Raw genomic sequence first — 20,681 nt, 5'->3', positions numbered from 1 at the left:
CATTACAGGCAATGTATTCATGCGGGTTACGTTTCTGGGGGCTGGGAAAGTGTGGTGAAAATGGGCCAAAATGGGGGGAAGGATGCAAAATAAAGTGACCTATCATGGTCTGCGGGCCACCAGCACTCTAGCAATGCCCCCCAAAGTGCCATAATCATTTCCCCCATGAAAAATGGCAATTTTTTATTTTTTTAAAAAGAGCCACAAAATGGCTCCGATGCACAAAATGGCAGCCAGAAATGACCTCTGTGGTCATTTCTGGCTGCCTTGTAGCAGCAGATACATGGATTTAAGCCATTTTTGCCGGTTTAACATTGTGTATACCGAGGTCAGGTGTTAATGACTTGACTGCTGATACGTGAAACTGAGTGCTGGACCCGCAATTAACAAGGTCCTCCTGTATTGCAAAAGCTTCATTGCAAATTGCATTAACAGGAGCAGTTATTAAATTCAAATATTACTTTAGGCTTATTACAGTAGCCAGAGGGTGAGAGAAACCAGGTATTAGTGAGGCTGGTCAATATTGTTCATGTGTAAGTGCAACATCTGTAGTGTGAGAGGATCGTGCCCCGTGCATTGACACCAGTCACCATCAGCCTGGACATATGGTGCAAAAGATCTCCAAGTGAGCAATCACCTTGCCATCTTGTTACGGACCCTGCTGGCAAACAGAATCGGGTTTTTCTTCTCATCCTCAGTTGGAACATAGACAGGCAAAAACTGGGGGGGGAAGAAGCAACAAACTTAACCCAACATGTACAAGTTGCTCAGCAACATGGGCATTTAGGGGATGTGCACACGTATGTTTATATCTTTACACATATGGATTTAGTAGAGCCAACATGATATAGAGGTTAGAATGTCAGACTAGGACGTGGGACATCTGGGGTTTAGCCTGCCTCCACTTGGACACAAAACTCACCGATGACCTTGGGTCAGTCATTCTTACTTAGCCTAATCTGCCTTGCAGGGCTGTTGTGGGAGAGATACCACGTATGCTACTATGAGCTCCTTCAACGAAGGGTGGGTTGAAAACATAAAACAAAGAATAAAGCAGCCAGGAAAGATAAGGCAGGTCAGCCACTAGATGGCGCCATATCCTAAAAATAAAATAATAAAAAAGTATGTGGACAGATGCAAAAACCTTCCACAGAAATAAAATGACCTTGCTCCACTTTTGAAAAACAGAATTCAACCTGACTGTTGAATGGAAGGCAAGAACCAAAAAGGGCAGGGGGCAGGGGAGAGAGTTACCACAGAATGGCAAGTGATCTCTACCAAGAAACTCAGCAACTATATATTTTTATGTGAATGTTCAAACTTTATATATAGATGGTTCAACATGCATTCATATACAGAGGGATTACTAAAATACACTCAATCTCTAATGAAAACATTTTGTATGTCTGTCAAGCACTTTATCAATTCCTGTAATACACCGCAAAATTTCAAATTGGCCCATTCCTTCCAGAAATCAAGAACTTTTACTACGTTCTGAATAAAATTAAATGCCAATTAAATGCCCCCATTTTAGACAAGCTTCACCACTCAACGTAACATCTTGGAAGCCAATGTTTTACTATAAGCATTTTGGTGGTGGCCAAATATTAACTCATCCTTATTTTTGGATCAGGTTAGGACTGTATGCAGATGAGCCTTGCCATTTGTGGATCCATCATTTGTGGTTTCGCATATCCGCAGCCGGGGAATTGACACCCGACCTCAGAATATGCACACACACACACAAGTTTCACAAGAGATTAATTCCACTTATCAGGAGATTCTTCATTTCGAGATGAGATATTTTGTGGCTTTTTAAAAAAATACCCCAATTTTTGTGGAAAAAACTGGATTGGGAGGGGCATTGCTGAACACCTGGATACCTGTAGAGCACTGTAGGTAGGGCACCCCCCTATTTTCAGGCCCTTTTTTTCCATTTCCGTAGCCTCCAGGAACCTGACCCCAAGCCCCATTGCCTTCATGACTTGGTATCCGTGGTTTCGAGAACAGAAACCCTGCAGATACTGGGGTTCATCTGTATATTCATAAAACTTGAAGCAAGTTATAGATTTCGGATTCCTTGATGGAAGCAGGTCAGGAAATGCTATGAATGGTGCATTCTGACATCACACCCAATTACCACATTTCCCCGAATACAAGACAACTCTGAATTTAAGAGGAGACCCTTACAAAATAGCAGTGAAATACAGGTTATGCCTATATTTACTCAAAAGGAAGAGGTCTCTGAATTTAAGATGACCCCCTGATTTCTAACAATGAAGAACTTGGGGGTGGGGGGGGGGAACCTAGTCTTGGATTCAAGTAAATACAGTAAAATTTAGGACCAAGCCATCTGCTTGAACCACAACATTCCCTGGTTCTTCTTACCTCCACTTCAACTTTTGTGATGAACTGGCACAAAGTCAAGACTAATGCCTCTTTGCTGGAAAACAATTAAAAGAAAAACTCCGTTAAAAAGTTTCTAATCAGCTCATCTGTTTGCATTTAGGTGCTTAGAATCTAGTGACTAGTGCCAACTAAATATTGACCATCGATCTTTCTGCTGCATTTTAATAAATATATATATATATATTTTTCGAATGCATTCTTTTTTACACACTTCTGTCCCAATTAGGTGACGTGAGATAGGTATGCAATATACCTGGCCCTATCCACCCACAGCACAGTTCCTCCAAATTTTGCTCATGCTGATCATTGCAGTTCTTGATCAGCATGAGCAACATTTGGAACAGCAAAGATATTAGTCTTCCAATCAAATGCAGACTAGTCAATGCAATAATATTTCCAATAGCTACATACAGGTGAACACTCATGGGAACATAGGAAGCTGCCATATACTGAGTCAGACCCTTGGTCCATCTAGCTCAGTATTGTCTACCCAGACCGGCAGCAGCTTCTCCAAGGACGCAGGCAGGAGTCTCTCTCAGATGATCTTGGAGATGCTGCCAGGGAGAGAATGTAGAACCTTCTGCATGCAAGCAGGAAGGTGCTCTTCCCATCTCCAAAGGGGAATCTCTGACAGTGCTCACACATGTAGCCTCCCATACAAATGCAAACCAGGGTAGTTTGGTGTGGGAGGAGAGGGGAGCTATGCAAGAGCGTATGCGAGACGACCCTGAAGGAAGTCTATCAGGGATATACAATATTCCACAGCGGCAACTTTTAGTGAGAAGGATTTTGTGTGCAGTTTTTCCACCTTTCCTTCTGGGGGAAAAGGTCAGTGAAACATTTTACAGACAGATCAATACCTGGTGCATTAACAGGGCTACTGAAAACAAAAAGATAAATGGTGATGTTTCTCATCCCTTCTGTACTTCCCTGAAAGCAAAGGAGGGTTTTTAAGTGTTCATGTGAAGATGAGCCCTTGAAAATGCCAATTCAGTTGCCATTCATAAGAGATCAGGCTCAAGGCCCATCTAGTCCAACATCCTGTTTCCCACAGTGGCCCACCAGATCCCTTGGGAAGCACCCGAGCGGGAGATGAACCTCTACCAGATGCATTTGGGAAGTCCACAACCCTCTCCTGCCATTGCTCCTCTGCAACTGCTTCTGAAAGTGGAGGCAGCCTATAGTAGTGGTGTGCACGGAACCAGTGCCGGCCAGTTCTGACTGGAAGTACCTGGAAGTGCTTGGTGCATGAGATAGGGCTGGGAGAGACTCCTGCCCACAGCCTTGGAGAAGCCGCTGCCAGTCTGGGTAGACAATATTGAGAAAGATGGGTCTGACTCAGCATATGGCAGCTTCCTATGTTCCTAACAAACAGGAAGCACCCAGCCCAAAAGCAAAAGGAAAGACAAAATCTCAAGGTGCTTTACAGCGCCTTGAGATTTTGTCTCTCGTTTTGCTTTCTTGCATTTCCCCGGCAATTTCCCCCCCAAATACTTGCCCCATGCCATCCAACCCCCCGCCCCCAGCGTGTGGTCTTGGAAGGCCTGCACATCATTTTGCAACCTCTAGCCAGAACATATGAGCTGCAGCTCTCGAGGGTTTGAAGGCAGTCAAAAGGAAGTCAACGCTCTGGACTTCTCCTTTCAACCGCAAGGCAGCTCGTTTTGACAGCAAGAGGGTGTGATGGTGCCTCTCGCACACCCTCCGTGTGTGGCAATCACGCCTCTATCCAGAAGTAGAAGAATGAAGCATGTGTTCCCTCTGAACAGGGCGCGACACCCTTCGGATCCTGCCCACCTTTCTACACTCCGTGAACTGGCTTCTAAAACTTGCAGAGAGTTTTGGCAAGAGCAGGTTCTTCCCCCTCCGCAGACCAGCCAGGCGACAACAGCCTCTTCTGCTCATGCACAGAAGAGCAGCCCTATTTCAAGCACAGCAGCCCTATCTGAGGTCGGATCTGGCCACCTTTACCACATCCAAGAACGGACATTGCAGCAAGGAAGGAAGGAAGCCAGCGAGTGGTGTGAACACACATGACTGAAGGTTGACAGGGGAAGGAAGCTCATGACCAAAGAGAGAGGTTTCTACATCTTCAGGCTCTCTAACACAGCAGAGGGCTGACAGTTCCTAAAAGTTGGCTTGCATTTAAAATGGCTTGGTGCCACGTTGATTTATGAGTGTCTCTTTGCTTTAAGAGTTCCACGTTACAAGCTCAGTGGTACAGCTGCTGTCATCTGCTGGGAATCGGAACCAGAGTCATTGGAGAGGGCTGTGTAAACTACCATCGGCATCAGACATACAGTGATTAAGCAGATTTAAAAAGGTTTAAGGGCAAGAGGATCGCTGTTTGTCCTGAGCCTTTATCTCCTTATTGAAATCCATAGAAATCTACTGAATCCACCTGGAGCCTTTGGAGTCAGGCAGTATATAGATTAAATTAACTAGATGAACCTGCACAGAGCATCTGTGCGCTAGGACTTTGTTGCTCTCATCCCCCTCCTCCACCAGCCCCTGCTTTATTGCTCCATGACAGCCACCCACTCTCACCTGCCCCTCCCTGCTGCTCACTCACTTGCCCGCTCCCCACCTGCTCACTCGCTCCCCACCTGCTCACTCACTCGCCCGCTCCCCGCTCCTCTTCCCCTATCTGCATATGGAACCCCCTGCCCAATCACCACGGTGCTTCTGTTCCATTTCCTCTGACTGGTAAAGCACTGTGTGGGCTGGGCTTGCCATGTACGCCCTTAGTGTATCATCATCTTCTTCATCATCATCATCATCTATCTATCTAAATCATCATAATAAATATATGAACCTGCCTTCAAGTCAGATTCTTGGTCCATCTAGCTCAATATTATATCTTTTTCATTATGGTTAACAGCCAGCTCCATATCCCAGGCTAGCTGAGTCCCATGCTAAAGTTCAAGGTAATTTGTAAGGTAAGTTCTATGGTAAGGTATGATTTAGTATAAGGTTGCTTCCTGTGTTCACAGTCCGGTGTTGCATCTGAACTGAGAAGAAAAGGCCATCTTGAAAAATTAAAATTAATGCATTAACTAGCTGATCTGGCACAGAGCATCTGCGCTCCTAGTTCTCCCTGCCTCTCCTCTACCATCATCTTCATTTCATCTTCAGCCCCAGTCCGTTCTCCCCCTCCCAGTCCACTTTCTCTCACTGCCCTCTGGCAGCACCTTCCACTTTCCCTCCCCACCCACCGGCTGGCCTGGCCACCTCCTGCCCGTCCCCGCTGCTATCTCACAGCTGCTTGTGAATTCTCACGAGAGCTGCTACAGGTATATCTCAGCGGGTATGCCTAAGATTGATTAGATAGATAGATAGATAGATAGATAGATAGATTCTTTTCAAAGCAAAACACAAGATATCAAACCTTGCAAAAGCATGTCCTGACACTTACCAATTAATGACCTAAAGCTTTAAATAATTGCTCTGCCAAATAAATCCCACAGCTCCACTTACACACTCTACTGGTATACAGCTAATTCTGTCCTAAAAACCTTTCAAGTACGGCTTCTCTTTTAAAAGCCGCATGCTACGCCATGATACAGTGTAGTAAGGTAGCCCAGCCTGACCACTGTCAAGATCTCGGCTACCTGTGAAAAGTACATTGATCACCAGGATGATGGCACTTACAAATTGTAGCCTTGCCATGTCCAGGTCACAGTATCCTAGAGAAAATAAAATGAATATTTAGTAGACAAGTTAAGAAAAAGCAAAGCCCATTTGGTCAGTTATGTTTGTTCCCCAAGAAAAGCAGAATAGGCCAAGCATAAGTGGAATACATGCAAATTTCTTTACTGGTCTGAATCAATAGACAACTGCCATTGTATAAATACAAATCAATGGATCAACTGTTTGTTTCGGTCTATGACCAGTAATCACAACAAAACAGTACAGTAATTAACCAAGCAAAACACATCCATATCACTATTGTTGATAAAATCTCAGCGGATACATTCTGCCGGTTCGGTTCAAATTCGAGCCAAATTTGAATCAGACCACTGGTCCGCAAACTGGTTTGTGTCAATCAATCAATCAATCAATCATCTTAATATGATCCAAGACCAGCATATGACAGAACAGTAGGGCATGGTTCATAAAAGCAAATTATGGAGCCATAAAACTATACTACTTTTAAAATGGTTACTCTAATACTATAAGACTATATTATAATTATAATACTATAAAACTGCTACAACTTAGAAAAGAGGGTAGCTGGGAAATCATTAAAGTCGAATCAGCCCCCGGTTCAGTTAGACAGTCGAACCGGGTTGGACCAAAACTGGTTCAAGAGAAATGCTTGTAAAAGAGAATCTAATGAGGATACCCATTTAGGAACATTGCCTTTAAAATACTTCTAATGACAGCCGGTGGGGGTGGGCATGGAGAGGGCATCTTATCACTGCTGGCGGCAACTCCTCTACATTGCAGACCAAGTCCCGCGCTTATAGCAAAGTTGCAGCGGGTAGGGACACCTAAGAAGCAAGTTGCATCTCAGCCACATCCAAGAAGATTTTTTGGACGTAGTATGGAAAAGCAGAAGTGATAGCAACCGCTTGGTTGAATAGGCGGATTTTTATGTATTTTTTTTTTAACCAACCCTAAGTTTGCCACTTGATAAATGAAGTGTCAGGTGAAGTAGTGCAAGTGTGTGAGGGAGAAAGCCCCAATCTGAACCTTCAGATAATCTCGAATGCAAGGGCAGTTCAAACAATCGTTAACTGGGCAGAGCAAGTTTCCTATGTAATTTGAGGAGCTGTTTCACAAAATCTCATTCTGTGATTGTGTAAAAGTGTGACACAAGGTGGGGAGCTTGATTTTTTGAGAAGCCCCAATTGGGAAGGCTGAGCACACTCTAACCAGAATCCATCCTCAGCTTTGGAGCAAGGTAGGATGGGAAGATACCCCTGCCGTGCTGGGTCTGAGCAAGTGATCAAGCTCCTACCCAACTGTGTAAACTGCCCTACTGTGCTTTTGAGTGGGGCTCAGGACAGCAAGCTGGGCCAGAGAATCTACCACACAGCCACCTTAAGAAAGAATTCTCGAGAGGTTGCATTGATAAAAAGAACAGAAGACACACCCGCTTGTTTGGGTATCGTAGCAGCACCGGCTGAACGGGGACTCCCGGAATAAAGGCTCCTGAAATACAAATTGTTTGTTAAACCAGTCGTAGAAAACCTGCTATGGGGAGAACTCATATAGAGTGACTGGAGATTTATCTAAAGAACCAATCCATTCTCAGGATGAGGATGATAAAATCATCGTCATCGTCGTCGTCATTGGTGCCCTGGGTGCAGTTCCAAAACATCTTGAAGAGCACCTCAACATCATAGGGGCCACAGAAATCACCATCAGCCAACTACAAAAAACAACTTTACTGGGAACAGCCTATATTTTGTGGTGATGTCTATAATAACAACAACAATATTGATAACAAAATTCTGGCATCCCAGGTCCTTGGGAAGGACTCGATGTCTGGATAAAACAAGCCAGTCAATAACACCTGTCTGACTGTGTAAACAAGAAATAATAATAATAATAATAATAATAATAAATTTCATTCATTCATTCATTATTTATTTAATGTATATACAGCCTGGATCTACAGGCTCTATTATTGGCAGTATTATAATTACTACTACTACTACTACTGCTGCTGCTGGAGAACCCATTAATCGTGTGCCCAGCATCCACCGTGTCGCATATCCGCGGTCAAACAACCTCAGTATACAACAGAAAACAACAATCAAGCACTGAAAGGGTTAAGACTCGTGTATCTGCCAGTTTGGGGTGGGTGGAAATGACTCTGAGGTCATTTTCGCCCACCATTTTAACTAAGGGAGCTATTTGCTGGTTCATTTCTAGTTTTTTAAAAAACCAACCATGATTTTTTGCTGAAAAATTGAAAGGTCCTGCCTTTGGGGGGCATTGCTGGGGACACACAAGGCATGATAGGGCACTTTGCCCTCCCAATATCCTTCACCTTTTGCTTGTTTTTTCTCTCTTATTCCCCGCTCACTTTCCCCCACTCGTTTTTCGTGGCTAGGAAACCTAACCCCCAAATTCGCATAGCCCTAATGCCCCATTATCTGTGGTTTCGCTATCGGCCCCCTGCAGAACGGAACCCCCACAGATAATGGGGCTCTCCTATAACAACAACAACAACAACAACAATAATAAATTTAAGTTTCAAATCAGCTTCCCAAAGTATGTACCTGCTTTCTACTTCTGCACATTCAGCAGTAAGGCATGTGACAAAAAGCTCCCTCACCTTGTTTAAAAGTGATCAGGCATGACCGGTTTGTACAGGTACCCTCCGGGAAAATCAATACCTGGAATACACAAATGGGGGGAGGGGGTGTGAAGGGAGGAAGATACACACATCTTATCCATTTTAAGAGTTACATACTTGGCCATTATTTTCCAAGCATCATTTGCTGTGGCTTCCTTCGTATCATATTTTTTAAAAGTACTGTATTTACCGGAGTCCAGGACTAGTTCCCTCCACCCCCGCAAGTTCTTTGACACTAAAAAGTGTGTGTGTGTGTACCCTTAAATGTGTGTGTGTGTAAGGACCCTTAAATTCAGGGTCCTCTTCCATTTGGGTAAATAGTATAGCCTATATTTAACCCATATTTTTAAGGGGGCCATCTTAAATTCAGGAGCGGTTCCTACTCGGATATCTTTCTGAACAGGACTGAGGCATATCCCCTGATAACTCAATTGTTTACAATTGTTGTAAACTGCCCAGAGACAAAAATTTGGGTTGGTGTAAAAATCAGATAGATAGACAGACAGACCGGGGACTAGGACCGGGGAGACCCGAGTTCAAATCCCCATTCAGCCATGAAACTAGCTGGGTGACTCTGGGCCAGTCGCTTCTCTCTCAGCCTAACCTACTTCACCGGGTTGTTGTGAAAGAGAAACTCAAGTATGTAGTACACCGCTCTGGGCTCCTTGGAGGAAGAGCTGGATATAAATGTAAAATAATAAATAATAAAATAATAATAGATAGATAGATAGATAGATAGATAGATAGATAGATAGATAGATAGATAAGCTCAACCAATAAACTACCATGTAATGTTGAGTTAAGATTCTCCACCATACATTCATCAGCAAATAAGCTGGCAAAAATTGGATTATGGTTTTAAAAACCTGACAAATCCATTAAAAAGAAGTTGCTGTTCACTGTTGGGGGGGAAAAAGCCATGTTTAAGATGGCCTTCTCTGCTAATGGCAAGCCAAGCGTTATCTTTGGTTAAGGAAATCACACAATCATGACCACTAGAGGGCAATCTAAATTCAACTTGTGTCTTTGGGATGCCACACAGAATGAACACTACATGCCTTGCATACTTTACTCCCAATTCTAGAACATGAGGGCAGGTGGGGATATTTTTACATTCTTGGCAGGCAGAGATTGGGGCACATCCACACAATGCATTGCTTGCTATATTCGTCCTTCTTTTCACTTACATTCAGCATCGTTATTAGAAGCGTTCACAAAAGTTTTTAGAAACAAATCAGCACAAAACTGTTTAGGATACTGTAAAGGCCAATAACCATTGGCCATTGTGTCAAGACATAATGGGAATCATCTGAGGACCCAGGGTTGGGAACCCCTAGCCTAGATGGACCCTTGGCTTGAACCCACATGGCACTCTCTCGTGTTCGTAATAAGACCGCTTTCTTGAGTTTGCATTAATCACTTGTTAGTGCTTGCTATTAACTAGGGATGTGCAAATTGGTTCTAGTTTGAACCCATTTTGACTCAAACTGGGGCAGATCATGTGGTCAGAGTTGAAACCGGCCCAGCCCCCCAAAAGGGGTTTAAACCAGACCGATTCGAACTGGTTCGGGCTTCCCTAAGGTTATGAGAAAGAGATAGGGGAGTTAGGGGACCTTACTCTGGGTAAGCGGCGGCAGCGCAGACAGCAGTGGGGATGGCGGCAGCTCTCCTCAGCCTCCCCGAGGACAGCCCGGGCCACCTGCAGCCTGCATTGTGCATGGGTGGAGGTGTGAACCAGTTTGCAGAAGGCCCAAACTGTGCTTCAGCCAGCCCAGACTGCCCTGGGGAAGGCCAGCAGGGGTTTAGGGGAGCTGCAGCCAACCCTGCTGCCATCTACACCGCCACTTACTTGGGGGAAGGTCCTCTGACTCCCCTATCTCTTTCTCTTAACCATAAGGAAGCCCCCTGCCCCTTTATAAGCAGAACCCCGAACTGGTCCACGAACTGGTTTGAACTGATCCGGCGGTCGAACTGGACTGGGCCCGGTTCGGATTTGAACCAAACCGGCCTGACCAGTTCCGTGAACATCCCTACTATTAACAGCATAGCAGAATTTGAGAACTCTCTCTTCAAACCCTTTTCTTGTCTCCACACCAAAAGGAACTTAAGTTGTACCTGTGGCCACCCTTCTCCCGAAGTTGCCCGTCTGGTGATTTCATTAATTGTGTTCTTTCGCGAATCAGGGTCGACACGGGAGACTACTACAGGCTGAAGGGCACTGAGGATCCCTGTTAAAATACACATCGATAAATAACGAGAGAGAGAGAGAGAGAGAGAGAGAGAGAGAGAGAGAGAGAGATTGAGATTGTTGGCCGACACAATGGTCTCAATAATCCTCCTAAGTAAAAAGAAGAACCTGATTGGGCTATGGATTTTATTTAGAATGTACCACTCAGCCTATCCTAATGACTCAGAATGGATAACAAAAGCACCACCTCCAACACCAACAGGAAAAGGTTTATCAAATGCACTTAAATGTAGGGGTGTGCACCGGACCGCGGACCTGCGGTTCGGCACTGGGGTGGGGGGTTCCATTAAGGGCGGGGGGGCTTTACTCATCCCTCCCGCGCTTTGCTGCTTTGGCGCCATAATTCGTTTAAAAAATGCGCCGCAGAATTGCTCTCCGCCCGCTCGCCGCTCCTATGGCTCCGGACCGGGGCTCCTTCTTGTCTTCAAAATCGGGCAGCAGAATACTTCCCTGCCGCCCCCCGAAGCCCCCTCAAGCCATTTTAGCTCTTTAGCTCCCTTCCCTGATCCTTGAGAGGAAAGCTGGTCTTGTGGTGGCAAGCATGACTTGTCTTATTAGCTAAGCAGGGTCTGCCCTGGTTGCATTTGAATGGGAGACCACATGTGAGCATTGCAAGATATTCCCCTCAGGGGATGGAGCTGTTCTGAGAATTGCAGAAGGTTCCAAGTTCCCTCCCTGGCTTCTCCAAGATAGGGCTGAGAGAGAATCCTGCCTGCAACCTTGGAGAAGCCACTGCCAGCCTGTGTAGACAATACTGAGCTAGATATACCAATGGTATAACTCGGTATATGGCAGCTTCCTAGGTTCCTATGTTCCCTTGTGCTCTGAAGAAGCCCAACCAAACCTTCCACTTCAGACTTGTCCTGCTGCAGGCATAACCCAAAGTCTACAACAGGCTTCTTCTTTCGGTTCAAAAACCAGGGGGAAACACCCTACCCGCCTACCTTCTCTCAAATTTCATGAAGACACTTACTGCCAAGAATGGGGGCAGAGAGGTTTTCCAGTCTAGACACCGTTGAGGGCAACCCCGCAAGGACACAGACAATTCCATCAAAGAAGCTAGAGTGTGGTGCTACCGTCAAGATGGGTGCCTCTTGAGGGCTGGCTAATTGACCCTTCACTTTGACTTGGAAGCCCATGGCGAAGAATAAGGCACGGCCCAGGAAGGTGAGGGCTCTGTAGGTGACCGCCCTTGGAATGCAAAAATCAGAAGAAGCCTTGAGCTTGGTTGGTTCACTCACCATCAAGGCCACTTTGGTTGCTTTAAACATAGAACAAAATATTCCCCGGAAACACAAAGGCATTAATACAAGCTTATTAGGACAGAGCCACCTAATGGTGTAGCATGGAAATGCTTGACTAACAAGCAAAAGGTTGCCAATTCGAATCCACGCTGGTACTATATTGGGCTGCAGCAATATAGGAAGATGCTGAAAGGTATCATCTCATACTGCGCAGGAGGCGGCAATGGTCAACCCTTCCTGTATTCTACCAAAAGAAAACCACAGGGCTCTGTGGTCGTCAGGAGTCAACACCGACTCGACGACAGACATGTCCTTGATTTCCTGTGGCAAGCAAGAGTTACCGGTCGATGACGAGTCAAGAAAGGTTATTAGACTTTGGTCTTCCCCTTTTTAGGTCACACATGGCTCAATAGTTCTGGGAGGTCCAAAACTCATTGCCAGGAAATTTAAGACTGACAAAAGGAAGCACTTTTCCCACACAGGGCATAATTAAACCCATGGCATTTCTGCCACAAGCTGTGGGGATGGCCACCAGCTCGGATGGCTTTAAGCAGGGCTTAGACAAGTTCATGGAGGACGGGTCTATCAAAGGCTATTAGTCCTGAGTTCTACAGGCTACCTCCAGCCTCAGAGGTGGGATTCCCCTGAATACCTGTTGCAGGGAAGCAACAGGAGGAGAGAGGGCATGCCTTCATCTCTTGCCTGTGGGCTTCCCAGAGGCATCTGGTGGGCCACTGTGAGGAAAAGGATGCCGGATTGCCTTGGGCCTGATCCAGCATATGTCCAATAGGCCCATAAGAACGAGCTTACAAAAGGCCCAAATGAGCTTACTGAATAGTATTACTCAGGAACTACCCTAAGGGCCTACTGGGTTTCAACAGGACTATTCAGGAGTAATTTAGACAGGACATCATGCCACTGTTTATTTCAGCCAACCTAGTTCATAGAATTGTTGTGAAGCACAGGCCGGTGGAGTGAGGAGGGGTGTGCCACGTATACCATCTCCAGCTCTTTGGAGGAAGGATGGGAATTAACTGACAATGTGATAATAATAATAAAAACAATAAGAATAGAGATGCCACGAGAACGAAACAAAATCTTATTCCTCAGTGCTACCATTTTACAGAATTTTTGGAACTTTTGCAGAACTAGTCTGTACAGGCAAGAAAGCTGGCTTTATACCAATAATATTTCACACACATATGGCCTTCCCCCCCACCCAATATGCCTAATATACATTATATTGTTGTAATTCTGTCTACGTCAGCATTAATTCACTTGCTGAATGCTTTCCAGTTGCTCTTCCCTTTAATTTTGAGGAAGTCTGCAAATCAGCTTATAAAAAGGTTTGGAGACAGAAATACAAGCAAAACAGCCAGAGTATAATAAAGGCATAAAACCATAAAGCAGCAAGGCAGGCAAACAGACACCAGCGTTCTGTAAGCTGATAAAAGCTGACCCAGAACAATAGGACCGATTGGGTGTGATGCCTAGAACTATATGAACCAGGCACGAGGCGAGTGTTTCTGGATGAAATTGCAGGGTAGAAGAGATGGGCTCACCTAAAATCATCAATTGAGCCCAATTTGAACTCGGGACTCTTATCCATAGCTCAGTCCTTGGCTGCTATGCAACATATAAGTATATCTGGAGGCCACATTCCAATACTGTATTATCAGGTGGGAACTAGCAGTTCATACCTGCAGTGAGAAAGTTATCTACAAGACCCAAACAGGTGCAGTCAGAAAGGAAATATTTGTATTTGAGAGTTGGTCAGGAACCACAGAATTCGGAGATCAAAATCCAGGAAGGGGGAGGTAAGGCTGACTGGAGTTTGGGGATGCATCTGCTAATATCTGGTGAATCCCTCTCTGCCTTTCCCCAGGTAGCAGCAACCAGAATAACCAGTTCTTTTCTCTAACGAAATGCTTTCCACAAATATGTTAGCTTTGGCTGGCCTCCAAATGACCCACAAGAAGCCCTTTTGAAATTAATAGGACAACATAGGCATGACTTGCCTGCCCCACTCATTTCGATGGGACTACTCATGAGTAATTCAGTCTGGATGTCAGCCTGTTGGACTTCATGCCGGGCCCGGATGAAGTCCAAGAAGAGCACTGCCAATAATATGAAAAGCAGCTGCATTTTCATATCCTACAGACGTTTACAAATATTTTTTTCTGCATTGCCACCACTGAGAATGTTCCCTATTCAAATCTCCCCAAATGGTACTGTTACCTTTTCCATCCTAGAAGTGGCACAGTCCCCTTCCCGGAGTGGCAGGAAGTTGCTAGAACGGCAAATGGCCAGGCAATTAGCAGAATTAACAGGAGGCATATAGCACGGAGTGGGACCAGAACAAGCCCAAATAGGACAGCCTGAAAAACAAGGGAGAACATTCAATTTAATCATTTATAAGAAGGGAAGGGGCCAGAGCTTGCGGTAGAGCACCAGCTTTGCACGCTGAGGGTCTTAGGTTCAGTCCCAGCATACCCACAGCTGGCTGGGGAGCACCCCTGTCTAAACTCCTACAGAGCTGCTGCCAGTCAGAGTAGAAAATCCTGAGCTGGGTGGACTAAGAGGCTGACTCAGCAGACAGCAGCTTCCGACACTCATCTATTTCAAAACACCGATTTCACCTGTCTGGCAATATGTGCAAGGCAGCTATTGACAATTTAACATCACAACAAAGAAGTAAACAGGAATAGGAAAGGAGCACACAACCAGTAAGGAGCGTTAAATATATATATATATATATATATATATATATATATATATATATATATATATTACAGTTTCTCCCCTGCAGTCTCAAGTGACACAACCATTCTGTGAGGATGGGGTCATGGCTCAGAGGTACAGCATCTGCCCTGCAATGCAGAAGGTCCCAGGTTCACTCCCGGGTATCTCCAGGTAGGGCTGGGGGGAAACACTTGTTCTTCTGCACAATTCTGGAGAGCTGGTCTTGTGGTAGCAAGCACGACTTGTCCCCTTAGCTAAGCAGGGTCCGCCCTGGTTGCATATGAATGGGAGACTAGAAGTGTGAGCACTGTGAGATATTTGTCTTTGGGGATGGGACAGCTCTGGGAAGAGCACCTGCCTACTTGCATGCAGAAGGTTCCAAGTTCCCTCCCTGGCAGCATCTCCAAGATAGGGCTGAGAGAGACTCCTGCCTGCAACCTTGGAGAAGCCGCTGCCAGTCTGTGAAGACAATACTGAGCTAGATAGACCAAACATCTGACTCAGTATATGGCCGCTTCCTATGTTCCTACCACCTCAGTCTGCTGAATTTGCAAACCCAGTCAGTCTGGGCTGGGTTCCCACAGAAGCAAACTTCCCTCAAGTTCTTCATGCATCTGACAAAGTGAGCCCACCAAAGCTTAGACTAATATCCATTTCTTAGACTTGACGATACTCTGTTGCCTTTGTTCTGGCAAACTGATGTGGCTTCCCTGTGGTTACGAGAGAGAGAGAGAGAGAGGGAGGGAGGGGGAGAGAGAGAGAGAGAGAGAGAACTTTCCTTTTTTTAAGAATACATCACACTCAGTTCCTGGAAACATTTAGTGATAATCAGCATTTGCAGATTAGAGAGGAGTACAATTATAAACCAAATTCTAAGCTCAAAGAAAGGAAATCCTGTTCTACAAAGATTGGTAACCTCCAAATTAGCCAGTGCCAACATAATTCAAGAGATACCATTTGCAGCTTAGGCTTAAAAGGAATCTTCAAGACCACCACAACAGAGGTGAAAAGGCGAATTTAATTTAAACAGTGTGTACAAACAAGATGAAATGGACACCATTCTTGAGAGGTGTTAAATTAGCCACATCCCAGACTGGAATATGACCATTTACAGAAAGGGAAGTTTGCTGCATGCAAACACAATAGTCAGATGACGTGGAGGGTAGCAAGAGATCTGTATCAAAATCTGACCACTTGTTACAGAGCTTGGTATTGCATTCATCTTCTCAGTTCAGTTCCTTATTCTTTTTTAAACTGGGAGCAACAGAAATCATCTGAGCAGCGGCATTACACAAAAGCAGATTGCACTTTGCAACTCTTATTTCCTGCACGGACTGCTGTGTCTTTAACACAAAGAGCTCAACAAAGAGCTTCCAGCATTAACTTGCCCCAAGAGACAGTGATGACCCTTAGCTTAAATGGCTTTTAAAAGAGGAAAAGGAGAACGGGACAATAATTATATCTAAATGGAACCCCCATGTTCAGTGTGTGGCAGTATACCACTGAAGACACCAGCTGAAGAGCAATATCGAAGGAGCAATATATGTCAACTATCCAGAGAACCTGATAAGACTTTTATTTGGATCCAGCAGGGCTCTTATATCCCCGATGCTTGACCTGGTTGCAGAGGAGGGTCTATAGCTCTCAGCAAAACTTTTCCATGCCAAAAAAAAAAAGCCCTGGTTCAGGCTCTAGTTAGCAGATCTCATCTAACAGGGGCAGGGAAAGACTCAAGACCCTGCAGGGCTGCGGCTACTCAGAGAAGAAATTGACTAGCTGAACCAACAGTCTGCCTTTGGTATAAAGGTCGCTTCCTATGCTTGGAAATCCCCCCAGCAAAAACTTCCCCTGTCAATTTCTGCTGGTGATGCAGACATGCAAGGGAGAGGACCCCTCACAGAAAATGTTCCCAGCAACTCCAGTTTCAAAAAAAGACACCTTGTCCACAACCTCTCTCTCATTACCTTCTTTAGCTTGTTTACAGGGGTTCCATTTCACAGCTAGGAAGACAAAGACCCAGAAAGAGAATCAAGACCACTCATTTGAATTCTGTAGCCAGATTCCAGCCTCTGCAGTTCCAGATTATTTATGGAGTCATGATTTAAAATATTTGTTTCCCACCCCACCTGCTCAGGGGTTGCAGTTCACAAAGACAACAACAAATATTTATATACTGCTTTTCAACAAAAGTTTCAAAGCAGTTTACATAGAGAAATAACAAATAAATAAGATGGCTCCCTGTCCCCAAAGGGCTCATCATCTAAAAAGAAACATAAGATAGACACCAGCAACAGTCACTGGAGATACTGTGCTGGGGATGGAGAAGGCCAGTTGCTCTCCCCCTGCTAAATAAAGAGAATCACCACATTAAAAATGTGCCTCTTTGCCCAGTTAGCAGGGGTTTATAAAACAAATAGAAGACAAAATTAATAGAATTCAGTTTAAAACAAGCCCCAGCTAAAACCAGATTTACTAATTAAAACCCTACTAGAAAGCTACTATATTGGGCAGCAGCGATATAGGAAGATGCTGAAAGGTATCATCTCACACTGCGCGGGAGGAGGCAATGGCAAACCCCTCCTGTATTCTTCCAAAGACAATCACAGGGCTCTGAGGTTGCCAGGAGTCGAAATAGACTTGATGGCACACTTTACCTTTAGAAAGAAACAAAGAACAAAACTAAATGTTTCTCTGAGAGGATGGGTCTTCAAGATTTCATTTTTAAAAGAAAAAACACCGAGGAAACTCATTGAGGAAGCCGTGCTGATTGAGCAAAGAGGCATCTTTTTAAAAGTGGTGATTCTCTTTATTGAGCAGGGGGAGAGCAACTGGCCCTATCCACCCCCAGCACAGCATCCCTCCAGTGGCTGTGGCTGGTGTCTGTCTTACGTTTCTTTCTCTTTTTTTAGATTGTGAGCCCTTTGGGGACAGGGAAACTTTTTAAAAAAATTCCATCTATGTAAACTGCTTTGGGAATGTGTATTGAAAAGCAGTATATAAATATTTGTTGTGTATGTGTGTGTATCTGGGAGGGCATTCCAAAGTTGAGGGGCCACAAGCAAAAAGGCCCTGTCTCTGTTCCCCACCAACTGGAACTTAGTCAATGGTAAGGCAGTGAGTATGTAGAATGAAATATAGAATGGAGGGCCCTGGCAGGTTCAACAAGGGCAACTCTGGTGGGGGTGTTGGGGTGAGGGGGTGGGTTTTCAAGCCCACCCACCCCAAAAAATGACATGCCCCCAACCACTATGACCTATTGCTGTTTCAGAAATCCAATATGTGAGATACAGCTCGTCCTCTCATAAATGCAGTTTGCCCCTTAGTCTTGTGGTAGCAAACATGAATTGTCCCCTTAGCTAAGCAGGTTCCACCCTGGTTTCCATTTGAATGGGAGACTACACATGAGCCCTGTAAAATATTCTCCTTAGGGGATGGGGCCGCTCTGGGAAGAACGTTTCAGTCCCAGATTCCTTTCCTGCCATCTCCAAGATGGGGCTAAAAGAGACTCCTGCCTGTAACCTTGGAGAAGCCACTGCCAGTCTGTAAAGACAACACCAAGCTCTATGGACCAGTGGTCTGACTCGCTATGGCAGCTTCCTATGCACCTCCCTTCCACAACAACAACAACAACAACAAACACCATTTTTTTTCTGGTGCCACCACTGAGGCTCATATGGGCAGATGTGATCCAACAGGTACCCTGACCGGTTACTCCTCCGCTCTCCCCAAAACCTGCATCCTTGCCAGGGAGGAAGAGGGGAAACGAAATAAAAACCGGAGGTGGCAAACCGTTTCCTTCCTGAAGCTGAGAGTCCGTGATGAACTCTCCCTGGCCTCCCCTGCAGGAAGTCGGCAGGGAGTGTCAGGTTCGGCAGGTGGGGCCCTGCGGGATGCCAAGACGGTGGAGCAGCCCTCTTGTTTTCAAACGAGGATTCCCGCCCTCCCTTAAGCAGGCACAAGCTTAGTGACATGTGAGGGGCAGTGGTGGTAGTGGGGGGGGGATAAATAAAGGGGGTGGGGTCACAGAAGAGACAAAGTGCATTTATGGGTGGGCATGCCGGGTCCCACATATCAGAGTTCTCTGAAACAGAAAGGGGAGGCAAGCCCAGAGGCACTCTTTCCCAGAGGCGCTCTTCCCCTTGGACTTCGGGGCGGATGTCCAGGGCCTCCACACCCCCTGCCCCCCCCCCTTTAGTCTGTCCTGGGTGGTGTGGTTTGTGCCCTTAAAAAACGATGTTTTACTTGCAGCCGCGGGTGGGGTGGCCCTCCAAAGGTCTTTAGCTCCCAAAGCACCGAGGTGCACCTCTGCTCTTCCCCCTGGACTTCTGAGCCGCAGTTCAGGGCCTCCACACTGGGGGGGGGGGCCTCCAAGTCCTTTCCCCATCTTTCTCGGGTGATGAGGTTGCGTTAAACATGTGTTTAAAATACAGTGCGCGCGGGGGCGGGGGCGGAGGGTGTCCAAAAGCCTTTGGGTCCAGGCTCCATCCTTACCTGGGCGCACCTCTGGGCAAGCTACTTTTCTGGAGGGAGGGGGAAAGGGCGCCCTCCTTTTCTGGAGGAGGAGGAGGAGGAGGAGGAGGAAGCTCCCCCCCCCCGCCCCTCGTCTAGGCACGTTTCCAGGCACCTGCCGCTGGGTCGCCTGCAAAGGGTCTTGCGGATGCCTGCGGGCAGCGCCTGCTGCAAAGGCGCCCGGCTGGGCTTGGAGGCGGCCCTGCTTCCTCCCCGCTGCTGGCCTCGGATGCCCGGCTAAGCCTCCCCGCCCGCCCGCCCGCCCTTTACCCGGGATCTCTCCTTGGCGTCCAGCAGCCTCTCCTGCACGAAGGGGTTCAGCACCGAGGGCGGGTAGAAGGAGTGCTGCCGGGGCAGCGTGAGGACCCGCGCCTGGGGATCCGACGACGACGACGGCATCATGCTGCTGCTGCTGGCACCCCCGGGCGCGGCCGCCGCAGAGCCCGCTTCCAGCGCCGCCGCCGCCTCGGCCGCTTCTGTGCACAGAGTCATCGCCGCGGGCAGCCGCAGGAGGAGGGGGGGGGATGCTGCCCAGCCCGCCTCCTGCGCGCCAAGGCGCCTGCGCCGCCTCCCGCTGGCCTGGAGGGACCCTGGGCCAACGGCTGTGCCGGCTCCCGCTCCTCTGCATTTGGCAGCTGCCAGCTGCTTGGCTGGCCCGCGCTCCTGTGCCTTTCGCACACCACCCGCCGGATTTTTCACTTTCCCCGGCTCTTCTGCATTTGGCAGCTGCCAGCTGCTCGGCCTGCCCACGCTCCTGTGCCTTTCGCGCAGCTGCCAGATTGTTCACTTTTCCCTGCGACTCTGCATTTGGCAGCTGCCAACTGCTTGGCTGGCCCGCGCTCCTGTGCCTTTCGCTCACCCGCCGGATTTTTCACTTTCCCCGGCTCTTCTGCATTTGGCAGCTGCCAACTGCTCGGCCTGCCCACGCTCCTGTGCCTTTCGCGCACCCGCCAGATTGTTCACTTTCCCCTGCACCTCTGCATTTGGCAGCTGCCAACTGCTTGGCTGGTCCACACTTCTGTGCCTTTCACGCACCCACCACATTGTTTACTTTTCCCTGCTCCTCTGTATTTGGCAGCTGCCAACTGCTTGGCTGGCCCGCACTCCTGTGCCTTTCACACACCCACCAGGTTGTTCACTTTCCCCTGCACCTCTGCATTTGGCAGCTGCCAACTGCTTGGCTGGCCTGCGCTCCTGTGCCTTTCGCACACAGTTTTGC

General features: G+C 46.8%; 1 protein-coding gene across 1 annotated transcript in view; it reads right to left on the bottom strand.

The window, feature by feature from the left end:
• The window catches only part of LPCAT2 (lysophosphatidylcholine acyltransferase 2), a 37,561-nt gene extending 17,515 nt beyond the window's left edge, over positions 1-20,046 (bottom strand). The window contains exons 1-9 of the mRNA XM_053271397.1: positions 19,733-20,046; positions 14,450-14,589; positions 11,941-12,158; positions 10,835-10,947; positions 8,699-8,759; positions 7,508-7,566; positions 6,061-6,095; positions 2,389-2,443; positions 638-720 (exon numbers count right to left, since the gene is read on the bottom strand). Coding sequence (XP_053127372.1) covers positions 638-720; positions 2,389-2,443; positions 6,061-6,095; positions 7,508-7,566; positions 8,699-8,759; positions 10,835-10,947; positions 11,941-12,158; positions 14,450-14,589; positions 19,733-19,954 — 986 coding nt within the window. The 5' untranslated portion in view covers positions 19,955-20,046. The remainder of the gene's footprint in view (positions 1-637; positions 721-2,388; positions 2,444-6,060; positions 6,096-7,507; positions 7,567-8,698; positions 8,760-10,834; positions 10,948-11,940; positions 12,159-14,449; positions 14,590-19,732) is intronic.
• Positions 20,047-20,681: the final 635 nt, after the last annotated feature.

The sequence above is a fragment of the Hemicordylus capensis genome, chromosome 9 (assembly GCF_027244095.1).
Source record: "Hemicordylus capensis ecotype Gifberg chromosome 9, rHemCap1.1.pri, whole genome shotgun sequence".
Taxonomy (NCBI): Eukaryota; Metazoa; Chordata; class Lepidosauria; order Squamata; family Cordylidae; genus Hemicordylus; species Hemicordylus capensis.
The sequence above is the reverse complement of the archived record's forward strand: the minus strand, read 5'-3'. Positions and strand labels throughout refer to the sequence as shown.